This window comes from Rattus norvegicus, chromosome 4 (genome assembly GCF_036323735.1).
Source record: "Rattus norvegicus strain BN/NHsdMcwi chromosome 4, GRCr8, whole genome shotgun sequence".
NCBI classification, from domain to species: Eukaryota; Metazoa; Chordata; class Mammalia; order Rodentia; family Muridae; genus Rattus; species Rattus norvegicus.
This window is the reverse complement of record NC_086022.1, coordinates 159,305,666-159,325,506: the sequence shown is the minus strand read 5'-3', so window position 1 is coordinate 159,325,506 and position 19,841 is coordinate 159,305,666. Positions and strand designations below refer to the sequence as shown.

Here is a 19,841-nt window from a genome sequence, read left to right as displayed (position 1 = left end):
AATGGCCCTGGAGGCCATTAAAGAGCTTCAAATGGGGCAGTACCGTGATCATTAAGCTTGTCAGAAAAACTGCTGTAACAACAGTTTACGGAGGTGAAGTGAAAAGAGAGACTGGCCCTCTACAGGCCCATCAAAGGATGAGATTCAAGGGGAACCAGACTCAGTAACAGAGTACTCACCTAACAGGAGCAAAAATTCTGGGTTCAATTTCCAGCAAAACACACACACACACACACACACACACACACACACACACACTCAGGCAAGACAGGGGAGGAGAAGACATTAAAAATATACAATCACCAGGATCTAGTGACAACCTCACAGACATGCCATATTCAATATGATGACCAAAGCTGAAATCTCAGCCTGAGCAGCTGGGTAGACTATATTCCCTTATCCATAAGGACAGGGAATAGGCAATGAAGAATAGCTTTTAGGGGAAGATCACGAATTTTATTTTAGGGGAACTAACGTTGAGCATTTATGTGGAAAGAGGAACCTGAAAATTACAAGCAGGTAAGCAATAGCTAAACCCAGACAAAAGGGGAAGAGGAGAGGAGGGCCAAGGGCAGAGCCTTGGGGACATCAAAACTTAAGCAACATAAAGGAGGTTCAGAAGTGGCAGGAGAGATACCTATCCAGGTCTCATAGGCTCCCAGAATGCCATCCTACATTCTATACACAGAAGACTCAGCACAGCTTTGTTCTAACGTCTTAAAACATCACGTAAAATCATCTACTTTAATATACAGGAAAGACACGAACATAAAAGAATAGTGTCCAAATACCAGAGTTGGTAGCCTGAGCGGAATCAGAAAACAGGACTTTCCTCGGTGCTCTTGGGGAAGAATCCAGCAGAGACCTAGCTCTCCATCAAAGCAAAATGCTGATTCTCCTTGTCATGGTCCTCGTTTTGCTCCCATGCTCCACCTCCAGCTTTCAGAAACCTTCCAGTTCCAAGAATGACTCCTTCCTTTAGGTCCTTAACATTTTCACTTAGGGCAGAAGGCCGCTTACCCTGCAAAAGGCGTTTATATGAGCTGAGAGGCCAGAGGGGGTCTGTCAGGGAGAGGCAAGGATTGGGAAAACCAGCCTCCCACTTTAATGAGGGATACTTTTTTTTTTTTTTTTTTTTTGGTTCTTTTTTTCGGAGCTGGGGACTGAACCCAGGGCCTTGCGCTTCCTAGGTAAGCGCTCTACCACTGAGCTAAATCCCCAGCCCCGAGGGATACTTTTTTTAAAAAAAAAAAAAAAAAAAAGATTGATTTATATATATGAACGCTCTATTTGCATGTATGCCTGCAAGACAAAAGGCATCAGATCCCTTAGAGATGGTTGTGAGCCACCATGTGGGTGCTGGGAATTGAACCCCAGTCCTCTGGAAGAGCAGCCAGTGCTCTTAACTGCTGAGCCATCTCTCCAGCCCATAATGATACTTGGTGACAATTCTCACGCCCTCTTCCTTTACCTGTCGTAGTGTCAAGGTCCCAGGGGAGTTGTCATCCTGCAGGATGGTGAGTGGGGACCTCCCTAGAACCTTGTTGTTTGTCTTCCGTCTACTGCGCTTAGAACCTGTGGTAAGAAAGGTTTTGTTAAAGTAAGGGCTCAAAGTTTAGGGCCTACAGTTTGCTCTTCCTCCATTAGCCCAGGATCTGACTGTAACTGCTCTCCCTCCATCTTGCTCTTCAGTTTTGTACCTGAGGACTGGGGAGTCTCTGGGTCTCTGGAGGGCTTGTCTGAGGTCTGGCCAGAAACCATGGTTTCTGTGGATTGTTTTGCTTCCTCCTTGGCAAACACCTGTTTGGAATTGAGTTCAGTCTGGCTCCAAGGCAGCAACTGGTCCTCAAGGGATACCTGGGGATCCGGGTCCGGAGGCAGGTCCAGTTCAGAAGATAAAGGGGTTTCCTGGGGCAGACCAAGCACTGGAGAGGAAATCGATTCGGACACTTCTGTCTCGGACACTTCGGTCTCAAACACTTCGCTCAGCTCTTTCACCAGTGGACACTGAGAGTCTGAGGGAAGATGGGAGAGAAGCTGTATGTAGCTTCCCAAGGAGGGAAAGGAGCGGAGGGAGCACTGGGGCTCCTGGTCAGGGGGAAGGGGGGAACCGGGGGGAGAGTGAACGCAGGCTGGAAAGAAGCGATACAGAGAGGACCCACATAAGCGCTGGGTGGCGTCCCAGCCAGGCTAGGGCCTTGCGTGGTGGTACATGTGTGCAAGTCTAACACTCCCAGTACTAAAGTAGGGTTGCCTCCAGTCCCAGGCCAGCCCGGGCTACAGTGGGAGACCTTGACTTAAAAAAGAAAGAAGGAAATGATAGAAACACCAGATTAGTGGATGAAGGAGCCAAACCTGATGGCCTGCGTTGGAACCCAAGAAGCTCCATGGTAGAAGGAGAGAACCGATTCCCCATTCCCTGACCTTCACATGTGAACTGTGCCAGGTGTGTGCCCTCCCCCTCCCCCCCACAAAATCGATGTAAGAAAATGTTTTTAAGTGAGAAAAGTCCAATACAGGAGGATAGAGCCCCTGGCACGCTTAAGACCTTTGGTCCAAACCCCAGAACAACAAAAACCAAACAAACCAGGAAAACAAAAATGGTCGTGATAGCTCCCTAGGATAGGTGTCAGTTTCACAGGTATCCCCTGAGCCTGTCACTTACCTGGACCACTGATCTTCATGGGTGTCCGAGCAATGCCAAGAGTAGGAGAGCGGGGATCTGGGTCTTGCGCCTGTTTGAGACTGTTCAGCTGTTCTGCAGGTGGGTTTGGCTGTGGCGAGCTCTCCACCTGTCAATGCCATAGGTTAAGACTAAATCTGGGCCCTCACCTTTATCTATCTTCTCCCCTTATTCCTGGCCAGACCTGCGTTTGCCCATGCAGCCTGCCTAATGCAGATTAAAGAATTCACAAAGTTGCCAGGCATGGTAATGGCACATGCCTTTTATCTCAGTACTTGGGAGACCGAGACAGGAGGATCTCTACAAGTTTGAGGTCAGCCTGGTCTACATAGTGACAGGGCTACACAGTGAGACCCTGTCTCTCAAAAAAAAAAAAAAAAAAAAAAAAAAAAGGGCATAAAGTCAGCTAATGAAAAATGAGATCACGAATTCATGAATTTGAAAGGAGGGATATATGGAAGGGTTTGGAGGAAGAGAAAGGCAGAAATGAGGAGATCATATTAGAACCTCAAAAAATAATAAAAGAGAGAGAGAGAGATGGAGAAAGTAAGATTCCAGTGGCAGTGGGAATGAGGATTCATGTAAATAAGCTAGGCAGAGGCCCAGGAATCCATACAGCTTCCTTGCATTCCCCACCCCAGCCCAGTATACCTGAATAGGAGTGCGCTGGATGCCAGCACTAGGTGAACGAGGGTCTGCCACCCGAGACACATGCTTGTTGCGTGGCAGAGGCCGTGCTGGAGTGCCTGAGACGCTCTGGGTAGAACCCATCTCCACTAGGGCTGGGGATGGGGCCCGGCTGTGCAGACGCAGAGGAAGGAACGTCCATCAGAAAAGACTCGGGTCTCGGAGCTTACTGCTTCCGTGTCGAACCTCTGACCCCGGACCCACCCGATCTTCCCAGTTTCCAGCAGAGGAACCTCCAGGTCGCTAGCCCAGAGACCTCGGCGGGGATAATAAGTGGAGCTTTTTAATGGAGCGTTCAGGTCTGCGGGAGCTTCGAATTTAACCACTAATCCACTTAGATCACTTACCGGGCCCCAGCGCGACCTCCGGGCAAACACCAGCTCAACAAACTCCCAAAGCCCTGAGTTTCAAACTTCCCGCCACGCCCCCTGCCCTCACCCTATTGGCTGAACCGAAGCAAACTCTCATAGGCCAGTTGTGGAAAACGCGCTCTCCAGAGCAGAAAACCATTGGTCTGAAGGATGTCTATCATGACGTTTGGCCAATGGCTGGGGACTAGCTTGCCCTCCGGTTGGTGTCTCGGTGAGCTGGGGATTTTTGTTTAGTATGGGCCTGACAGCGGTCAACTTGATGGGTGCCACTCAGCTTTTCTGTTTTATTAAACAAAATAGAATGAATTACTACAATGCACAAAACCAGCTGGAGGCGGAGTTACTGTGGTTTGTCTAAAGCGAGACAGCCATCCTTATTGGTTGACGGAGTTATCACACATCTCTCAAAGTCGGCCTCATTACTACTGCTTTTCAAATACCAAGAAGACAAGTGCTTCTCTGCTTTCCGATTGGACAAGTCCTTGGAAAAGATTCAGTAATCAATGAGTTTAGACAACTGACAGTTTCTGCTCTACACGTAAGGCATTCTTCTAGGGTCCTTGAATCACAGCACCTGCAGCTCAGAGCCCTCCTCCCTGGCGCCTCCACAGGAGCACTTGCCCTGGAAGAACAGGATTGGTCCTTTCGACCATCAGTTGTACCGGCAGCGCTTTTTATTGGCATTCAGGGCAGAGGGCGGAGCGCCAGGAGGCAGGCTCAGTCCAACTGCCGATCTCGCGCGTCTTGCCTTTAGCGCATGCGCATAGTGAGTCGCGCTCATTGGACGCGGCTGCGGTGGGGGGGGTACTAGGTACAGTGGGAGCTGCCGTGTGAGGAGGAGCTGCTGCCGGTGTCATGGCGGAGCTGAGTGAGGAGGCGCTGCTGTCAGTGTTACCGACGATCCGTGTCCCCAAGGCGGGAGACCGGGTCCACAAAGACGAGTGTGCTTTCTCTTTCGACACCCCGGTAAGCCCATTCCCCACGCGCTCGGCGACCACGACTTCCATCGCCCTGGTCATTCGGCCAGGCCTGCAAACCTTGGGCTACCGCCTCCTTGCGATGCACCCTGGGACTTGTAGTTTTCTCCGTATCTTTCTGCTTTTGCTTTTCATTATCTGTAGCTGTAGTATGACTACTACTCCCGGAAGCTACGGCTCTCGCCTTGCCCATACCTGGTCTCGTGAAGCATTATGGACATTGTAGTTGTCGATGTCCCATGTTACCATTCTAAGCTCGAATTGGAATCCGATCGGCGAACTACATCCCCCAAGCGACTCCCGGAAAAAAAAAATCCTTAGAGGTGGCCTTGCACGTTGCGCAGGGCTCTCCGGGTTTTGTAGTTTCATGTGGGAGGAGTAGGGGCGACTCCCCACTGTTCTGGGCAAGGGTTGAGGTTGGGAAGGTATGTATCCTGAAGCTTCTAATCTGGAAGAGGATGCCAATGTGTAAAGAAGTCCGATTTAATGAAACATTGAGTTAAATAGCCTCCACTCGTGGTTAATTTGGACAGGGAATGAGGAGGTGGGTCATTGGTCAAGAGGAGGAAAAACACCCAGCGGAGAGCCCTAGTCGTTTTTCCTTTGAAGTGAACTATAGCCGCGACCCATCCCTTTTCACAGGTTGCCGAGACAACCCCTCTTTCAAGTAGTCCTAGAAAGGGTTTCTTTGGAGGATGCTAAGGCCCCTTTCTCATCTTGCTCCCACTCTTGTCTAGTTAGACAAAGCCTCCACCCACACCGAGCTTCACGTTTTACAGGCTCCACCTTGTGCCTCCCTTCCTGCTGTTCTGCCTTCCTGTGTCATCTTCAGCTGGAGACAAGCCTCCAGGCCCGAACTGAAAGGGCTGCAGTTTGGTTGGGATCCGCCCCCTATCGCCCCTCCCCTCTAGCGGTTGTTGGGCCCTGCCCAGAGCGTTCAGCCAGACCAGCTCATGGCCTGAAAACTGCAAGTCAGACTGGAAAGGCTTCATTAATGCATCTCCAGTGCTGAGTATAGCAGCATGATGTGATGCCCACTTCAGGACCAGTCCTGTGATTTGTGGTTTGCTCGGTTTGCTGGGCTTCGATCAAAGCCCCAGATAATAATGCTCTGCTTCTCTCAAGTTGGCTGTGGTAGAAGTAAAGGAGGATTGCTGGTCAGGGTTTTCTGTCTGCTCTGAAGCTAGCACCTTTTATTTTCATCTGAAGAGTTACTTGAGTGTACCCACCTTCTTCCCAGGAGGGAAGACAAGACACTTGTTCTTGACTCTTCTTAGTTCTCTATGTGACTGAAAAATAATGTTTCATTTGTTTTGTAATTTTTTCCAACGCCTTTCCTTTTTCATTCTGAGCCTACTTGATGTAGTAACAAACTGAAGCTCGTCAGATCATCTTCTGATTCTTTTTATGGAAAAAAGAGAGTGTAACTAAGCTTTGTTGCGAGAAATGCGTTATTAATGAACACTGCAGTCTACACTAGTCTAGGGAGTGATGTAGTGCAATTTACTGGTCCACTAACTGCCTTAGATACTGTCTGTTGTTGCTATCACAGTGGAGAAAATTTCAAGGCCTCTAAGACTTACATTCCAGGAAGAGGATGCCTATTGCTCAAAGCCTTGGATCTGAGATAAGATTCTTCTCCAGCTCCCTCTCTCGCTTTCTCTAGCACTCTTACAACAGCACCCACACTTAAAAAACGCACAGGAAGACTGGTTTAGTTTTACAGGAGCCTGTCCTTCCCTCCTCAGCCTGATTCAGGATGGGTACTAATCTTCTCTGTTGTTCTTGAATTTTATGTTGTTGGCTCTCTCAACAAGTTGCAAGATTGTTCATAAAGGATATCTCAAAGGGGTGTGGTGGCAACAAACCTGTGATCCCAGCCAGGCCACGGAGGCTGAAACAGAACAAAAGTTTAGGTCATCCTGGGCTACATAGTGAGTTCCAGGCCAGCCCAAGTTACAGGAGAAGATCCTGTCTCAAAAGTAAACAAATGAAAGTAAATAAAAAGGGATAGCTTTGCGATTGCAGGTTGATTTGAGTGGGGCTCTTATAGGGGAGAGGGATCAGGCAGGCGGTGGCTTGTGGCTGTAAAATGATGGACTCCATGGCCTAAACTAGCTTCAGGTTTAGCTGAGAGCCCCAAACAAGGTATTTTCCCCTAAAGCCAGGGTTTTCCTCTGGTAGAGAGTGTGACAAAGGAGAGGTGTGGCCACTGTCCTGCTTGTTGCCATCTCTGCCCCTGTGATCTAGGAGGTTTTCTGAGTTACAGACATTAGGTAGGGTTTGTCTGGCTGGCAACCGTTTGCAAGTGTGGGTCTTTTCTCTCCCACCTCTTTTAAATGTAATAGCTGATAGTGGGTACACCTTTCCTTTCTGGCTCTCCTGAGCCAATGAAGAGGGGAAGGATGTCAACCTCCACTCAGAATGGGTATGTGAGGGGTGTTGCTCAGCTGCTTCCTGAGCTTGGTGGCTGTTTCAAATTCTGGATAGAGAAGACCTTCAGCCATATAATTCCGTGTCCCCGAAAGCTACGTAAGTTGCTAAGAGCTGCCAGTGTTAGGAAACAAATGCTTTCTGACTCTTGATCCTTGGTTTCCCCACATGTACAAGCTCATCCTTCTTGTGTTCCCCACTTTGCTTGTGCTCTGCAGGAATCTGAGGGTGGCCTTTATATCTGCATGAACACATTCCTGGGATTTGGGAAACAGTATGTGGAGAGACATTTCAACAAGACAGGCCAGCGTGTCTACCTGCACCTTCGGAGGACCCGGCGACCGGTAGGCATAGTGGCTAGGGTGTGGGCTGGGAACACCCAGACTCATTCCACTAGGTGTCTGTTTTGAGTTAGGGTTCTTCTTAGTTAGGGTTATTGCTATGGTGAAACACCATGACCAAAAACAAGTTGGGAGAATGGGCTGACACTGTATTTGGTTTACACTTCTACACCATAATCCATCATTGAAGGAAGTTAGGACAGGAACTCAAGGAGGGCAGGAACCTGGAGGCAAGAGCTGAAGCAGAGGCCATGGAGGGGGTTCTGCTTACTGGCTGGCTCAACCTTACAGAACCTAGGACTACCAGCCTAGGGATGGCACTCACATTAGGCTGGGCCCTTCCACACCAGGCATTAAGAAAATGCCCTACAGCCGTGATTCTAATGATGTGACCACAACAATTCTCATGTAGTGATGACCCCTGTCTTAGTTAGGGTCTTATTGCTGTGAACAGACACCAGGGCTAATGTAAGTTTTATAAAGGACAACATTTAATTGGGGCTCGCTTACAGGTTCAGAGGTTCAGTCCATTATCATCAAGGCAGGAGCATGGCAGCATCCAGGCAGGCATGGTGCAGGAGGAGCTGAGTTCTACATCTTCAGCCTCAGGCAGCTAGGAGGAGGGTCTCCAAGCCCACCCCCACAGTGACACTTCCTCCAACAAGACCACACCTTCTAGTAGTACCACACCCTGGGCCAAGCATATGCAAATCATCACAACCCCCAACCATAAAATTATTACTTTTTAAAGATTTATTTACTTATTATATATAAGTACACTGTAGCTGTCTTCAGACACACCAGAAGAGGGCATCAGATCCCATTACAGATGGTTGTGGGCCACCATGTGGTTGCTGGGATTTGAACTCAGAGCCTCCAGAAGAGCAGTCAGTGCTCTTAACCGCTGAGCCATCTCTCCAGCCCCCATAAAATTATTTTTGTTACTACTTGATAACTATAATTTTGCTACTGATATGAATTGTAATGCAAATATCCGATAGGTGATCCCTGTGGGGATACAAAACACAGGCTGAGAACTGCTGCCCTACAGGCTTGCTACAGCTGGAACTTATGGAGTTATTTTCTCAGCTGAGGCTCCCTCCTTCCTGCTAATGCTAGCTGTGTTAAGTTGACATAAAACTAGCCAGCAGCCCTCTAACTCTGTATTGTCCTTTGCTTTCCTGTCACACTCTCATTTGTGTCACTGAAATCTGTTGATCAGCCTCCTTGCGTTGTGCAGTTCACCATCTTTTCTCCTCACCTCCCTTTTTCCTTCTGTCCCTGAGGCTTAGTGCTGGTCCTGACCCTTTACTGAGTAGCCTGGAACTCTTAGAGCTCCTGCTTCTGTCTCCCAAATGCTAGGACAAAGTCGTGTGCCATCATGCCCGGCCCTCTGAACCTCTTTTCATTTCAGAAAGAAGAGGACTCCAGCGCAGGCACTGGAGACCCACCCCGGAAGAAGCCCACCCGGCTGGCCATTGGTGAGCTATCTGCCGGGACAGCCCTGAGCCTGATCAGTGGCCTCAGAAGTCCGGGGGGACAAACTGGAGAGACGATGACAAATGGTAGCTGCCCTACTTTCTTCCGTATTCTCTGCCCTACCCAGGTGTTGAAGGTGGGTTTGACCTCACCGAGGACAAGTTTGAATATGATGAGGACGTGAAGATTGTCATTTTGCCAGATTACCTGGAGATCGCTCGGGATGGGTTGGGGGGGCTTCCCGACATTGTCAGAGATCGGGTATGCATATCTTACCACCCTTCTAGAGATTGTAGGGCAGGAGGGGCTGCTGTGACAGTACTAACAAAACAGGAGACCACGGGTGACAGGGTGAGTGGGGCAGAGGCGGGGTCCTGGCTGACTTTTCAGTTCTTGTAGGTGACCAGTGCAGTGGAAGCCCTACTTTCGGCTGATTCAGCCTCTCGGAAGCAGGAGGTACAGGCTTGGGATGGGGAAGTCCGTCAGGTGTCTAAGCATGCCTTCAACCTCAAGCAGTTGGACAACCCCGCTCGGATCCCTCCCTGGTGAGACCTGGCTCCTCTTGTCATGGGGCACCATCACTGAAGGGGGGTACAGAGGCCATCTCTGTCTGGGAGCTGGTAAGAGAGGGGGTAGGGAGCAAGCCCAGAAGGAAGATATGGGGGCGATGAACAGTACAGGGATGCAGAAGAGAGAAGATGGGCTGTTGGACTGACAGGGGCCTGGAGACTCCCCTCTCGTTGCCACTCCCGTAGACCCCACCCACAATTGAGCTAATCTTCTTCTCCCTGGGCTAGTGGCTGGAGGTGCTCCAAGTGTGACATGAGAGAGAACCTGTGGCTCAACCTGACAGATGGCTCCATCCTGTGCGGCCGGCGCTACTTTGATGGCAGCGGGGGCAACAACCATGCTGTGGAGCACTACAGGGAGACTGGCTACCCCTTAGCTGTTAAGCTGGGCACCATCACACCCGATGGAGCTGGTACTCTCCTGCCCTCCCCATTACTGTGTTCCAGTTACCCATTTCATAGGACACAAATAACCTAGATGCGTTCCCGATATAACGAAAGCCTTTCACAGATCCCAGCCATCATCATGTGCTGCGACTGTCTTTCCAGACCTATCCTGCTGCCTAGCTAATGGTGCAGGGTACAGTCAGAACCAGAATTGAACTGCGTGTGTGTGTGCGATTGCACTAGTGCACATCTGCTATCCCAGAACTTAGGAGTGGAGGCAGGGGGATCGAAAGGTGAAGGTTTTCTTCAACTATATAACGAATTTGAAGTCAGCCTGGACTATGGGAGACCTATCACCAGAAACCAAGAGGAAGAGAATGCACCCCTGCATATACACCAACACATACATGTGTTAAAAAAGAAACTCACGGGGCTGGGGATTTAGCTCAGTGGTAGAGCGCTTACCTAGGAAGCGCAAGGCCCTGGGTTCGGTCCCCAGCTCCGAAAAAAAGAACCAAAAAAAAAAAAAAAGAAACTCACAATTCCTTATCCTGTTAAACCCTGTTTCCTCTGACAATTAGTTCAAGTGAGCCAGGAGGCTGATCCTGCTGGCCGTCTCTCTGTCCTCTGGGCAGGAGGTAGAGCTCATAGATAGGCCAGCACCAAGCTATCTGTCCCTGCCACACTGTCTGCCTTTTCCTCTAGATGTGTACTCTTACGACGAGGATGACATGGTCCTGGACCCTAGCCTGGCAGAGCACCTGTCTCACTTTGGCATCGACATGCTGAAGATGCAGAAGGTGAGGGAGGACCCCGCCCCACACTAGCTTCAGGTTCTCATTCCTGCCTCTGCGGCTGTTCTGGGCCTGAAGCTGAGGTAACCCAGGCCCCAAGGTATATGAATTTCTCTTTAAGAGATTGCTATAGTCATTTAGTCATTCAGTGAATACTACCAGATATTGGCTCTATGCCGATCACCATGTAAATAAAATAGGCATGGTCATCCGGGCAGTGTTGTGCACACCTTTAATCCTAGCACTTGGGAGGCAGAAGCAGGAGGATCTTTAAGTTCAAGACCAGCTTGGGGGTTGGGGATTTAGCTCAGTGGTAGAGCACTTGCCTAGCAAGCACAAGGCCCTGGGTTCGGTCCCCAGCTCTGGAAAAAAAAAAAAAAAAAGAAAATCTACCCTCAAGACCAGCTTGGTCTACAGAGAGAGTTCCAGGACAGCCAGGGCTACACAGAGAAACCCTGTCTCAGGAGAAAAAAAAAAGATAGGTACAGTTCTGGCTTTCATAGGCTTAGTGTAGGATATGGCAGGTCCTAGTCATGTTCCCAAATAAATGACTTATTTGTAAACTACTGACAAGTAGTACGAGAGAGGATGAAAGTATGGGACTACCGTAGTGTACGGCAGAGGCCCTGGCCTGCCTAGGGGACCAGGGATGCTTCTCTGATGAGTGTTCTTCAGTAATAATCTAAAGGTGAGTAGAATGACTTCAACGTGGGAAAGGACATTCTGGGTAGGAGGAGCTTGGTCATTTGCCTCCTAATTCAAGCAGAGTCTTGGATTAGGATGACTCCCAGTTCAGAGCTTAGAGACTACATGATATTTAATATGCCCAGACCCCTAATTCCATAAATCCTGGGCGGGCTATATCTGGTCTTGCCCTAGGCTCTGGGAAACTTCAGGATTTAGCCTCTTGCCCAGTCTTAAGTCCCCCTTTCCTGCAGACGGACAAAACAATGACTGAGCTGGAGATAGACATGAACCAGCGGATTGGTGAGTGGGAGCTGATCCAGGAGTCAGGCGTGCCACTCAAGCCTCTCTTCGGGCCTGGGTACACAGGCATCCGGAACCTGGGTAACAGCTGCTACCTCAACTCCGTGGTCCAGGTGCTCTTCAGCATCCCTGACTTTCAGAGGAAGTGAGTGGTCCCTTGTCTTTCCTACTGACCTGTGCGGTGTACCTGTGCAACCCAAGTAGGGTTTAGTTTAGCATACTTTTGCCATGAGAATGGAGGAGAGGGCTGAGAATTGTTAGTTGGCTGAGCCCAAATACTTTTTAACATCGTGGCTCCTCTTTTGATTGGCAGTCTTTGTATGCTGTCCTCGGTGTCTGTGCCTGCTCTCATTCTTAGAATAGCACTGTTCTTCCACGGCAGGCGCGCTAGGAAGGAAGCGTGTTCTAGAGCTGCCCTAGCACACCCTTCCCTGTAATAGAGCCAAGAAGAGCAGAAGAGGATGAGTTGTGTTGGTTCTGACCCTGGTCTGCCTTCCCGTGTTCTTGCCTCTGGCTGGGCACACCGCATGCTGTCTTCAGTTGAGAAGGGAGGTAGACAGGTGGCTACAGAGATGTGCGCTCTAGGGGAAGTGTGCTCATGTGGTTGGTAGATGGTTTATCCTTCTGTTCTCCTGCTACTCTTCTTTTGCCTCTTAGGTATGTGGATAAATTGGAGAAGATCTTCCAGAATGCCCCAACGGACCCTACCCAAGACTTCAGCACCCAGGTGTACGTAGTCCACAAAGGCTGTTGAGAGCCTCACAGCTTTCTACCCTTCTATACCCTGATCTCCTCAGGCGGGCATGAGTAGAGACCCTGAACAGTTAGAAGCTGCGGACTGCCTCTTATGCTGACTTCCTGTACAGCCTAAAGTGTTTCCATCTCTACAAAGCCACACACAGATTTTTAAGAGTTGTCTAAGTTGGGTCATGAGCAAGATTGAAAGAAAGAGAAAAAGATGCATGTAGCTTCCAGAATCATCAGTTGACTAGCTAAACAGTTTTCTTGGGTATTACCACAGGGCGAAGCTGGGGCACGGCCTTCTCTCTGGAGAATATTCTAAGCCAGCACTGGAGTCAGGTGATGGGGAGCAGGTACCAGAACAAAAGGTGAGTCTAGGGCTCTATCCTTTTCAGACTGTAGAATTATACAGAGAAACTAAGATCTAGGAGGTATCTGAATGGTGCCTACTGAATCTCTGCCCTGGCTCTGCCTAGGAAGTTCAAGATGGCATTGCCCCTCGGATGTTCAAGGCCCTTATTGGCAAGGGCCACCCTGAGTTCTCCACTAACCGGCAGCAGGATGCTCAGGAATTCTTCCTACATCTTATCAACATGGTGGAGGTAAGGACGGGGCAGTGTCAGGAAGCCACTCCTGTTTGCACCCACTTGTTCCTTCTCCCCACACTCAGCCCTGTAATTTAGTGTATTTTCACTCAGCCTGTTGTGTGCACAGTAGTTGCACTCAAAGGAAATAATCAAGACAAGGGATAATCTTTACCTGTGATTCCTACTTGTAGGAAACCCAATTAAGGTTATAACAGCAGAAACATTAAGAGGGCTGAGAGGTAGGGCACAGAGGTAGAGCACTTGGCCAGCAAGCATGAGTCTCTGGGTTCATCCCAACAGGAGAGTACTTAGCACTTCTGTAGAAAGATACAGGTAGGGGCTGGAGAGACGGGTCCGCAGTTAAGAGCACTGGCTATTCTTCCAGAGGTCCCAGGAACCTCATGGTGGCTCACAACCATCTGTAATAGGATCTGATGCCCTCTTCTGGCAGATGGATGCATGTGCATATGCAGCAGAGCACTCATACTTTAAGTAAATAAAATTTAGGAAAAAGAAAGAAAAAGATACAGTGGCCAGAAGTGAGGTCTGAGGGTGGTTAATTAGGGAAGGTTTCTACTTGGTCTTGCATCCCTGTCTTCCTGAGTGGCATCTCCCAATCCACTGCCATCCCCTGCTGATTCCCTAATAAAAACTTTTGAGCCTCAATTCGTTCCCTGGCTGCCCAGACCTTCCTATCCTGCCTGTTTCCCATAGAGGAATTGCCGGAGTTCTGAAAATCCAAATGAAGTGTTCCGCTTCTTGGTGGAAGAGAAGATCAAGTGCCTGGCCACAGAGAAGGTTAAGTACACTCAGCGAGTTGACTACATCATGCAGTTGCCTGTGCCCATGGATGCAGCCCTTAACAAAGGTAGCTCGCTCTGCTCGCTCAACAAGGCCTTGGTGTGAGTGGAAGCCCAGATCTGAAGCCGGACCACAGTGGGGCTGGAGTTAATCCCTCCTGTAGCTTGTTAGCACTGGGACAGGAGGCAAGGTACACGAGACACACATGTCACGTGGTCTTTGCGGGGGTTGGAGGGGTAGGGAAATGGGAATAGCTTAGGGCGCAAGGCCAGCCGGCAAAGTTGAACAGAGAACAAGGGACGTCCCCTAAGACTACACCGCCTGTTTTTTTCCAGAGGAGCTTCTAGAGTATGAAGAGAAGAAGCGGCAAGCAGAAGAGGAGAAAGTAGCACTGCCAGAGCTGGTTCGGGCCCAGGTGCCCTTCAGCTCCTGCCTGGAAGCCTATGGGGCCCCCGAGCAGGTGGATGACTTCTGGAGTACAGCTCTACAGGCGAAGTCGGTTGCTGTCAAGTATGTCCTTTGGCCTGGGTTTCAGCTGCCGTCTTGGTGGGGTAATCACCAAAGACATTCTGCCTCTTGACTGTTTGCTCATCCTTTTGGTAGAGATCTCAAGATTATCAAGCCCTGGGCTGGGTTTGTCCCCGAGGGTACCAGGAGGCTGTGGTGGGGCAGATGGGAGATGATTCCATCTCTTACCTTATCCTCTCCCAACACTCTTATAGTACAAGCTTTTTTTTCCAGTATGGCCAGCCTCTACGTCATGCTCTAGCCCAGGCACTTAGTGTCACCTGAAGGCAAATCTGGCTTCTAGAAAACAGCAGGCCTCTGGCATGGTTTTGAGACCTAAAGAGGTGCTTCAGTTTTAGGGAGCAAGTCCTCAGCACAATGCTGCTCCGGCCAATCAAATCTTTGCTTCTGCAGCTCCTTGTTGTACCCCCTGATCTCTACCCAGGCAAGAGGAGAAGGGAGTATCTAAGAGACACCAAGACCAGTGTAGAGAAAGGAGAGCTCTGGGGTGCCAGCACATTTTCTCTCTCCAGGACTACACGGTTTGCCTCCTTCCCTGACTACCTGGTCATCCAGATCAAGAAGTTCACCTTTGGCTTAGACTGGGTGCCCAAGAAGCTGGGTATGCTGTTCGGGATGAGGGTGGTGATATAGAAAGTCCTAGAAAGGGGCTGGAGAGATGGCTTAGCAGTTAAGAGCACTGACGGCTCTTACAGAGGTCCTGAGTTCAATTCCCAGCACCCACATGGTGGCTCACAACCATTGGTAATGGGGATCCAATGCCCCTGGACAGGGTACTCATATAAATCTTTAAAAAAAAAAAAAAAAAGAAGTCTTAGTAAAAGATAGTTTTAACATGTATCAACTAGTGTTCCTCAGATTTTTCTCTGAAAAGGGAAGCATTTTGTATATGTTTCAAAATGTATCTAGTTTGAAAAGATACTGATTAAAACTTCTTTGAGTTTTTCCTTGTTTTTGAGACAGAGTCTCACTGTGTAGCCCTGGCTGGCCTGGAAGTTGCAGTGTAAATCGGGTTGGCCTCATACAGAGATTTGCTTGCCTCTGCCTCTCAAGTGCTGGGATTGAAGGCATGTGCCACGATACCTGGCTAAAACTATCTTGATAGTCATGACTGATTGTATTGTTACAGTTTTTCTAGTTGATGACAGTGCTTTTAATTGGGTTAATCTTGAAGCAGGTCTTACAGGCCCCTGGCTCTAACCTGGCACTCTTGATTTGTCTTGGTTTTGTCAAGGAGGAAACTGAGCCCTTCAGAAGTATAAGGCACTCTGACCGTAGAGGCCCCTTGCCTGTCTATCACTCGTGGTAGATAATAGGTCCTCTGACTCCTGCCCTTTCGCAGGTTTCCCATGGTTGGAACTATTCAGAGCAGATCTAAAGCATGCCACAGGAGCTTGACAGTCTACTGTGCTTTTGCAGGTTAGCATCAGGAAGCTGCCGAAGTGACCTTTTCACCGTTCCAATTGCAGATGTGTCCATTGAGATGCCAGAGGAGCTAGATATTTCCCAGCTGAGGGGCACAGGGCTACAGCCCGGAGAGGAGGAGCTGCCTGACATTGCCCCACCCCTGGTCACTCCGGATGAGCCCAAAGGTAGCCTTGGTTTCTATGGCAACGAAGACGAAGACTCCTTCTGCTCCCCTCACTTCTCCTCTCCAACATGTTAGTGATTCTTCTTCCTGCCTGTCTCTCTCCCTTGCTGATGGGGGAGGGCTTCTCTGTATTCCTTCCTTCCCTTCCTTTGTTTCTCCTGTCCTCCCTTCCAAACTCCCTGTGTACCCTTGTTGGATGTGAAGACGGGCTGAAACACTCCCATCTGCATTCTTAATGTGGATGTCGGTAGCATGGGCTAATGGCCTCTGTATCTTTGTTACTTCCTTGGTTTGGGTGGGGCGGGGGAAGGGGAATGAGCTCCACAAATGGCAGAAAACTGATCAACTTTGGGATACCAGGCTCATAGTTTGCTTGTGGCTATTTTAGTTGTGGTATGAAATGCTTGTCTAGGAAAGAGAAAAGCACATGCGGGGTGATTGGGAGAAGGCTAGAGGCTTGGCATGGGGTTGGAGGAGGTGAAGAAACCAATGGAAACAGTAGCAGGAAGTCATCGCTCCAATTCTACCACAGCGCCCATGCTGGACGAGTCCGTCGTCATACAGTTGGTGGAGATGGGCTTCCCTATGGACGCCTGCCGGAAAGCCGTGTACTATACAGGGAACAGTGGTGCTGAAGCAGCCATGAACTGGGTCATGTCACACATGGATGACCCAGGTAGGCACAGGCAGGGGGGAGCAGGGTGGGGCGGGACCTCTACACATCCCCAAACACTCATCCCTTCCTCATCCCCAGATTTTGCCAATCCCCTCATCCTGCCTGGGTCCAGTGGGCCTGGCTCCACAAGTGCAGCAGCCGATCCCCCACCAGAGGACTGTGTGGCCACCATTGTCTCCATGGGCTTCTCACGGGACCAGGCCCTGAAAGCTCTACGGGCCACGGTATGTGCTGCCCCATGGGACCTGGAGCCACAAGTGGGACAGGGTGGGAGTAAGGTTACATGAACGCCTTTTGGTTAACGTACCAAACCCAGTACAGTGTGGTTGAAGCTGGCAGCTCTTGATGTTTGCGTGCCTGACTGACTCCTGAGGAAAAGTAACACTTCCCTCCTCTCCAAGAACAATAGCTTAGAGCGGGCTGTAGACTGGATCTTCAGTCACATTGATGACCTAGATGCAGAAGCTGCTATGGACATCTCAGAGGGACGCTCAGCTGCTGACTCCATCTCTGAGTCTGTACCAGTGGGACCTAAAGTCCGGGATGGTCCTGGAAGTGAGTGTCACCAAGACTCATGGTAGAGCTGGGGCTGTCTCCTGTCAGCCCCTTGTTCTAGTGCTGTGTGTTTCTCAGTCTGAGGGCTCAGGAACTCTGTCTCTCTGATGGGTCTTAGGAGGGTGGAATTCAAGGAGCCGAGGTACCCTTTGCTCACGTTCCCCGAAACTCTAGTTTTGAGTTTGAGCTGTTAAATACGGTTGGTCACCCAGGAGTCTGTTTTCTCCCCTGCGTTGTCTCTCTCTTCTTCTCCAGAGTATCAGCTCTTTGCCTTCATTAGTCACATGGGCACGTCTACTATGTGTGGTCACTATGTCTGCCATATCAAGAAGGAAGGCAGGTAAGGGCGGGGCTAGCCGTGTGCTCCGTAAGTGAAGCGGAGCTGCTGGGAATTGGGAGGGCAACCTGGAAGCCCCTGCAATGTTCGTGGGAGAAGTCAGATTTAAAAAAAGTCTCCTCACAGGGACAGACCACCTGCATCCCAGGGCCAAATCTGTCTGCTTCTGTAGACCAAGTGTTACTGTCCACAGTCGTCCACTCATTTATGGATTGCCTGTGGCAGCAGTGAAGTTAAATAATCAGGCAAAGACTAATTACCCAATGAAACGGCGGTCAGTGACTGTTCTAGGGCTTCAGTAAAGACCAGGGAGCCAGCAGTCGAAGCTCATCTTTGGCTACATGGGGAATGAGTTTAAGTGATCCCATGCTCTGTGAAACCCTGACTCCAAAGGGACTGGGCTGGGCTATAGAGATATTTATTGGCTGAGAATACTTGCCACTCTTTGCAGAAGACCTAGGTTCCGTTTCCAGCACCCATGTGAAGGCTGACGACCATCCATAACTACTTCAGGGGTCTGGCACCTTCTGGCCTTTATGGGAACCTATGGATCTGCGTGTGTGTACACATACACACACACTTTAAAAACAAATCCTGTTTAAAATAAGGATAGAAGATAGTGGTCTCTCCGGCTGCCCCGGCTTCACAGGAATGAGTGGAAGATGAGTGAGTGTAAAATGCAGTCTAGACTGACAAGACTCCAGTGAGGCAAGGCACCTGCTGCCAGTCCTGACAGCCTGAGTTGGATTCCCAGAACCAGAAAACTTCCCTGTGATCTCTGCACACACCGTGGTTCAAGTGGTTATTAGTGCAAAATAATTAAAAATTTTGAAAATACATGCTGGACATGGTGGCACACAACTTTAATCCCGGCATGGGGGAAGCAGTGGCGGGTGGATATACGGGCTTGAGGTTAGCTGGGTCTACAGAAGGAGCCAGGACTACACAGAGAAACCCTGTCCTCAAAAACAAAAAATAGGGGGTTGGGGATTTAGCTCAGTGGTAGAGCGCTTGCCTAGGAAGCACAAGGCCCTGGGTTCAGTTCCCAGCTCCGGAAAAAAAATAAAAAATAAAAATAAAACAAATATAACCTGGCTGGAGGAAGTCATACACACATGTAATCCCCACGTTGGGCAGGCAGAAGTAACCAGATCTCTGAGTGTGTGGCCAGCCTGGATTACATAGGGTTCCAGGACAGCCAGTCTCTAAATGAGCATCTGAGTACATCAGATGGGGAAATGAGATTTGGAAGCTCCAGTTAGACTGCTAGCTGGATGGTGGATTGGGGATGTAGGCATAGGATCAAAGTCGGGATCCTTCCCAGGAGCTCCCCAAAGGCCACGACTGAGATGGGTGTGACGCAATGTGGAGGCCCACTCTGTTCATCCTTCTCTGCCCTTTCCTCATTTCCCAGATGGGTGATCTACAATGACCAGAAAGTGTGTGCCTCGGAAAAGCCACCCAAGGACCTGGGCTACATCTACTTCTACCAGAGAGTGGTCAGCTAAGAGCCTGCCCTCAACCCTCACCACTTCAGGCAGGGGGCAGACCATCTGGCATGAGGGATGGACGGGCTGAGGGACGGACTTCATCCCCCTGCTCTGTACCCTTTTTCTTTTTGTCCCCAGCAGCAGGAGAGGGCTGGAGGCCATAGGAGAATGGCCAAAGAGGAGGGGTGGTCATTAGACTTGGGGACAGAGCAGGGATGGGACAGGAAGGGGCCAACTGCCTGTCCACAATGGGACCTTGTTGCTTCCTTCCCTGCCCCTTGAATCCACAGTGCTCTGCTTCTCTGTGATGGCCCAACCCCTGCCATGGGGAGGGGTCTTACCTGTGTGTGCGTGGATGTGGCTTTATGCATCTCTCCAGGGGAGGGAGCGACTGTGCCTCCCCTCCCCTTATGTGTTTGCTCCCTTGTGGTGAGGCAAAGGAGGCTATGAGGGAAATAGGACTCTCCCCCACACCCTTTGCCCTTCTGCCTCAGCCTCCCTTCTGTCTTTACGGTCCTCTGGAAAAATGCCAAAATACATGATGTGAATAAAGTACGATGACTGACTGCTTTTCAGTTTTTTGGGGGAGACTTACTTGTTTTGGGGAGGATCTCTGGAAGGGGCGGGTTCGGAGAGGCCCAACTGGGGTCCTTTGCCCTGCCAGGCAATTCCCTTGTCTCTAGTTCTAGAAATGCTCAGAAAACTGAGTTGGGGGATGGGAAATAAAGTGAAAATCCAGAAGAGTGCCCCCACCCCCGACCATGCACTTGATCTAGCCCCATTGTTTCTGGGCAAGTGGAGGACCTAGAGCAGGGGTGGGCAGTCCC

At 49.9% G+C, this 19,841-nt stretch overlaps 2 protein-coding genes across 6 annotated transcripts; one reads left to right on the top strand and one right to left on the bottom strand.

Annotated features, from left to right (window-relative positions):
* Window positions 1-434: 434 nt before the first annotated feature.
* Window positions 435-4,304, bottom strand: Cdca3 (cell division cycle associated 3). 3 transcript variants are annotated; one of them, XM_006237341.4, is made up of 6 exons: window positions 3,718-3,814; window positions 3,335-3,482; window positions 2,666-2,792; window positions 1,701-2,015; window positions 1,472-1,575; window positions 435-1,021 (listed from the first exon to the last, which is right to left on the bottom strand). In XM_006237341.4, exons 2-6 carry the CDS (start codon window positions 3,452-3,454, stop codon window positions 866-868), a joined length of 822 nt encoding a protein of 273 aa, XP_006237403.1. In that variant the 5' UTR covers window positions 3,455-3,482; window positions 3,718-3,814; the 3' UTR covers window positions 435-865. The 3 variants fall into 3 exon arrangements, with proteins under 3 accessions (XP_006237403.1, XP_006237404.1, NP_001007649.1); NM_001007648.1 differs by having other exon boundaries at window positions 716-1,021; window positions 3,809-4,304; XM_006237342.5 differs by lacking the exon at window positions 3,335-3,482 and having other exon boundaries at window positions 3,809-3,945.
* Window positions 4,162-19,580, top strand: Usp5 (ubiquitin specific peptidase 5). Of its 3 annotated transcripts, none has more exons than XM_063285907.1 (20): window positions 4,162-4,279; window positions 7,370-7,495; window positions 8,907-8,973; window positions 9,099-9,232; window positions 9,371-9,516; window positions 9,769-9,953; window positions 10,633-10,727; window positions 11,660-11,853; window positions 12,366-12,437; window positions 12,730-12,817; window positions 12,926-13,051; window positions 13,751-13,904; window positions 14,173-14,347; window positions 14,878-14,966; window positions 15,835-16,026; window positions 16,489-16,632; window positions 16,711-16,856; window positions 17,034-17,187; window positions 17,443-17,527; window positions 18,939-19,580. In XM_063285907.1, exons 2-20 carry the CDS (start codon window positions 7,397-7,399, stop codon window positions 19,030-19,032), a joined length of 2,439 nt encoding a protein of 812 aa, XP_063141977.1. In that variant the 5' UTR covers window positions 4,162-4,279; window positions 7,370-7,396; the 3' UTR covers window positions 19,033-19,580. The 3 variants fall into 3 exon arrangements, with proteins under 3 accessions (XP_063141977.1, NP_001381298.1, NP_001100089.1); NM_001394369.1 differs by lacking the exon at window positions 4,162-4,279 and adding an exon at window positions 4,551-4,707 and having other exon boundaries at window positions 15,835-15,957; window positions 18,939-19,569; NM_001106619.3 differs by lacking the exon at window positions 4,162-4,279 and adding an exon at window positions 4,551-4,707 and having other exon boundaries at window positions 18,939-19,569.
* The last annotated feature ends 261 nt before the right edge of the window (window positions 19,581-19,841 follow it).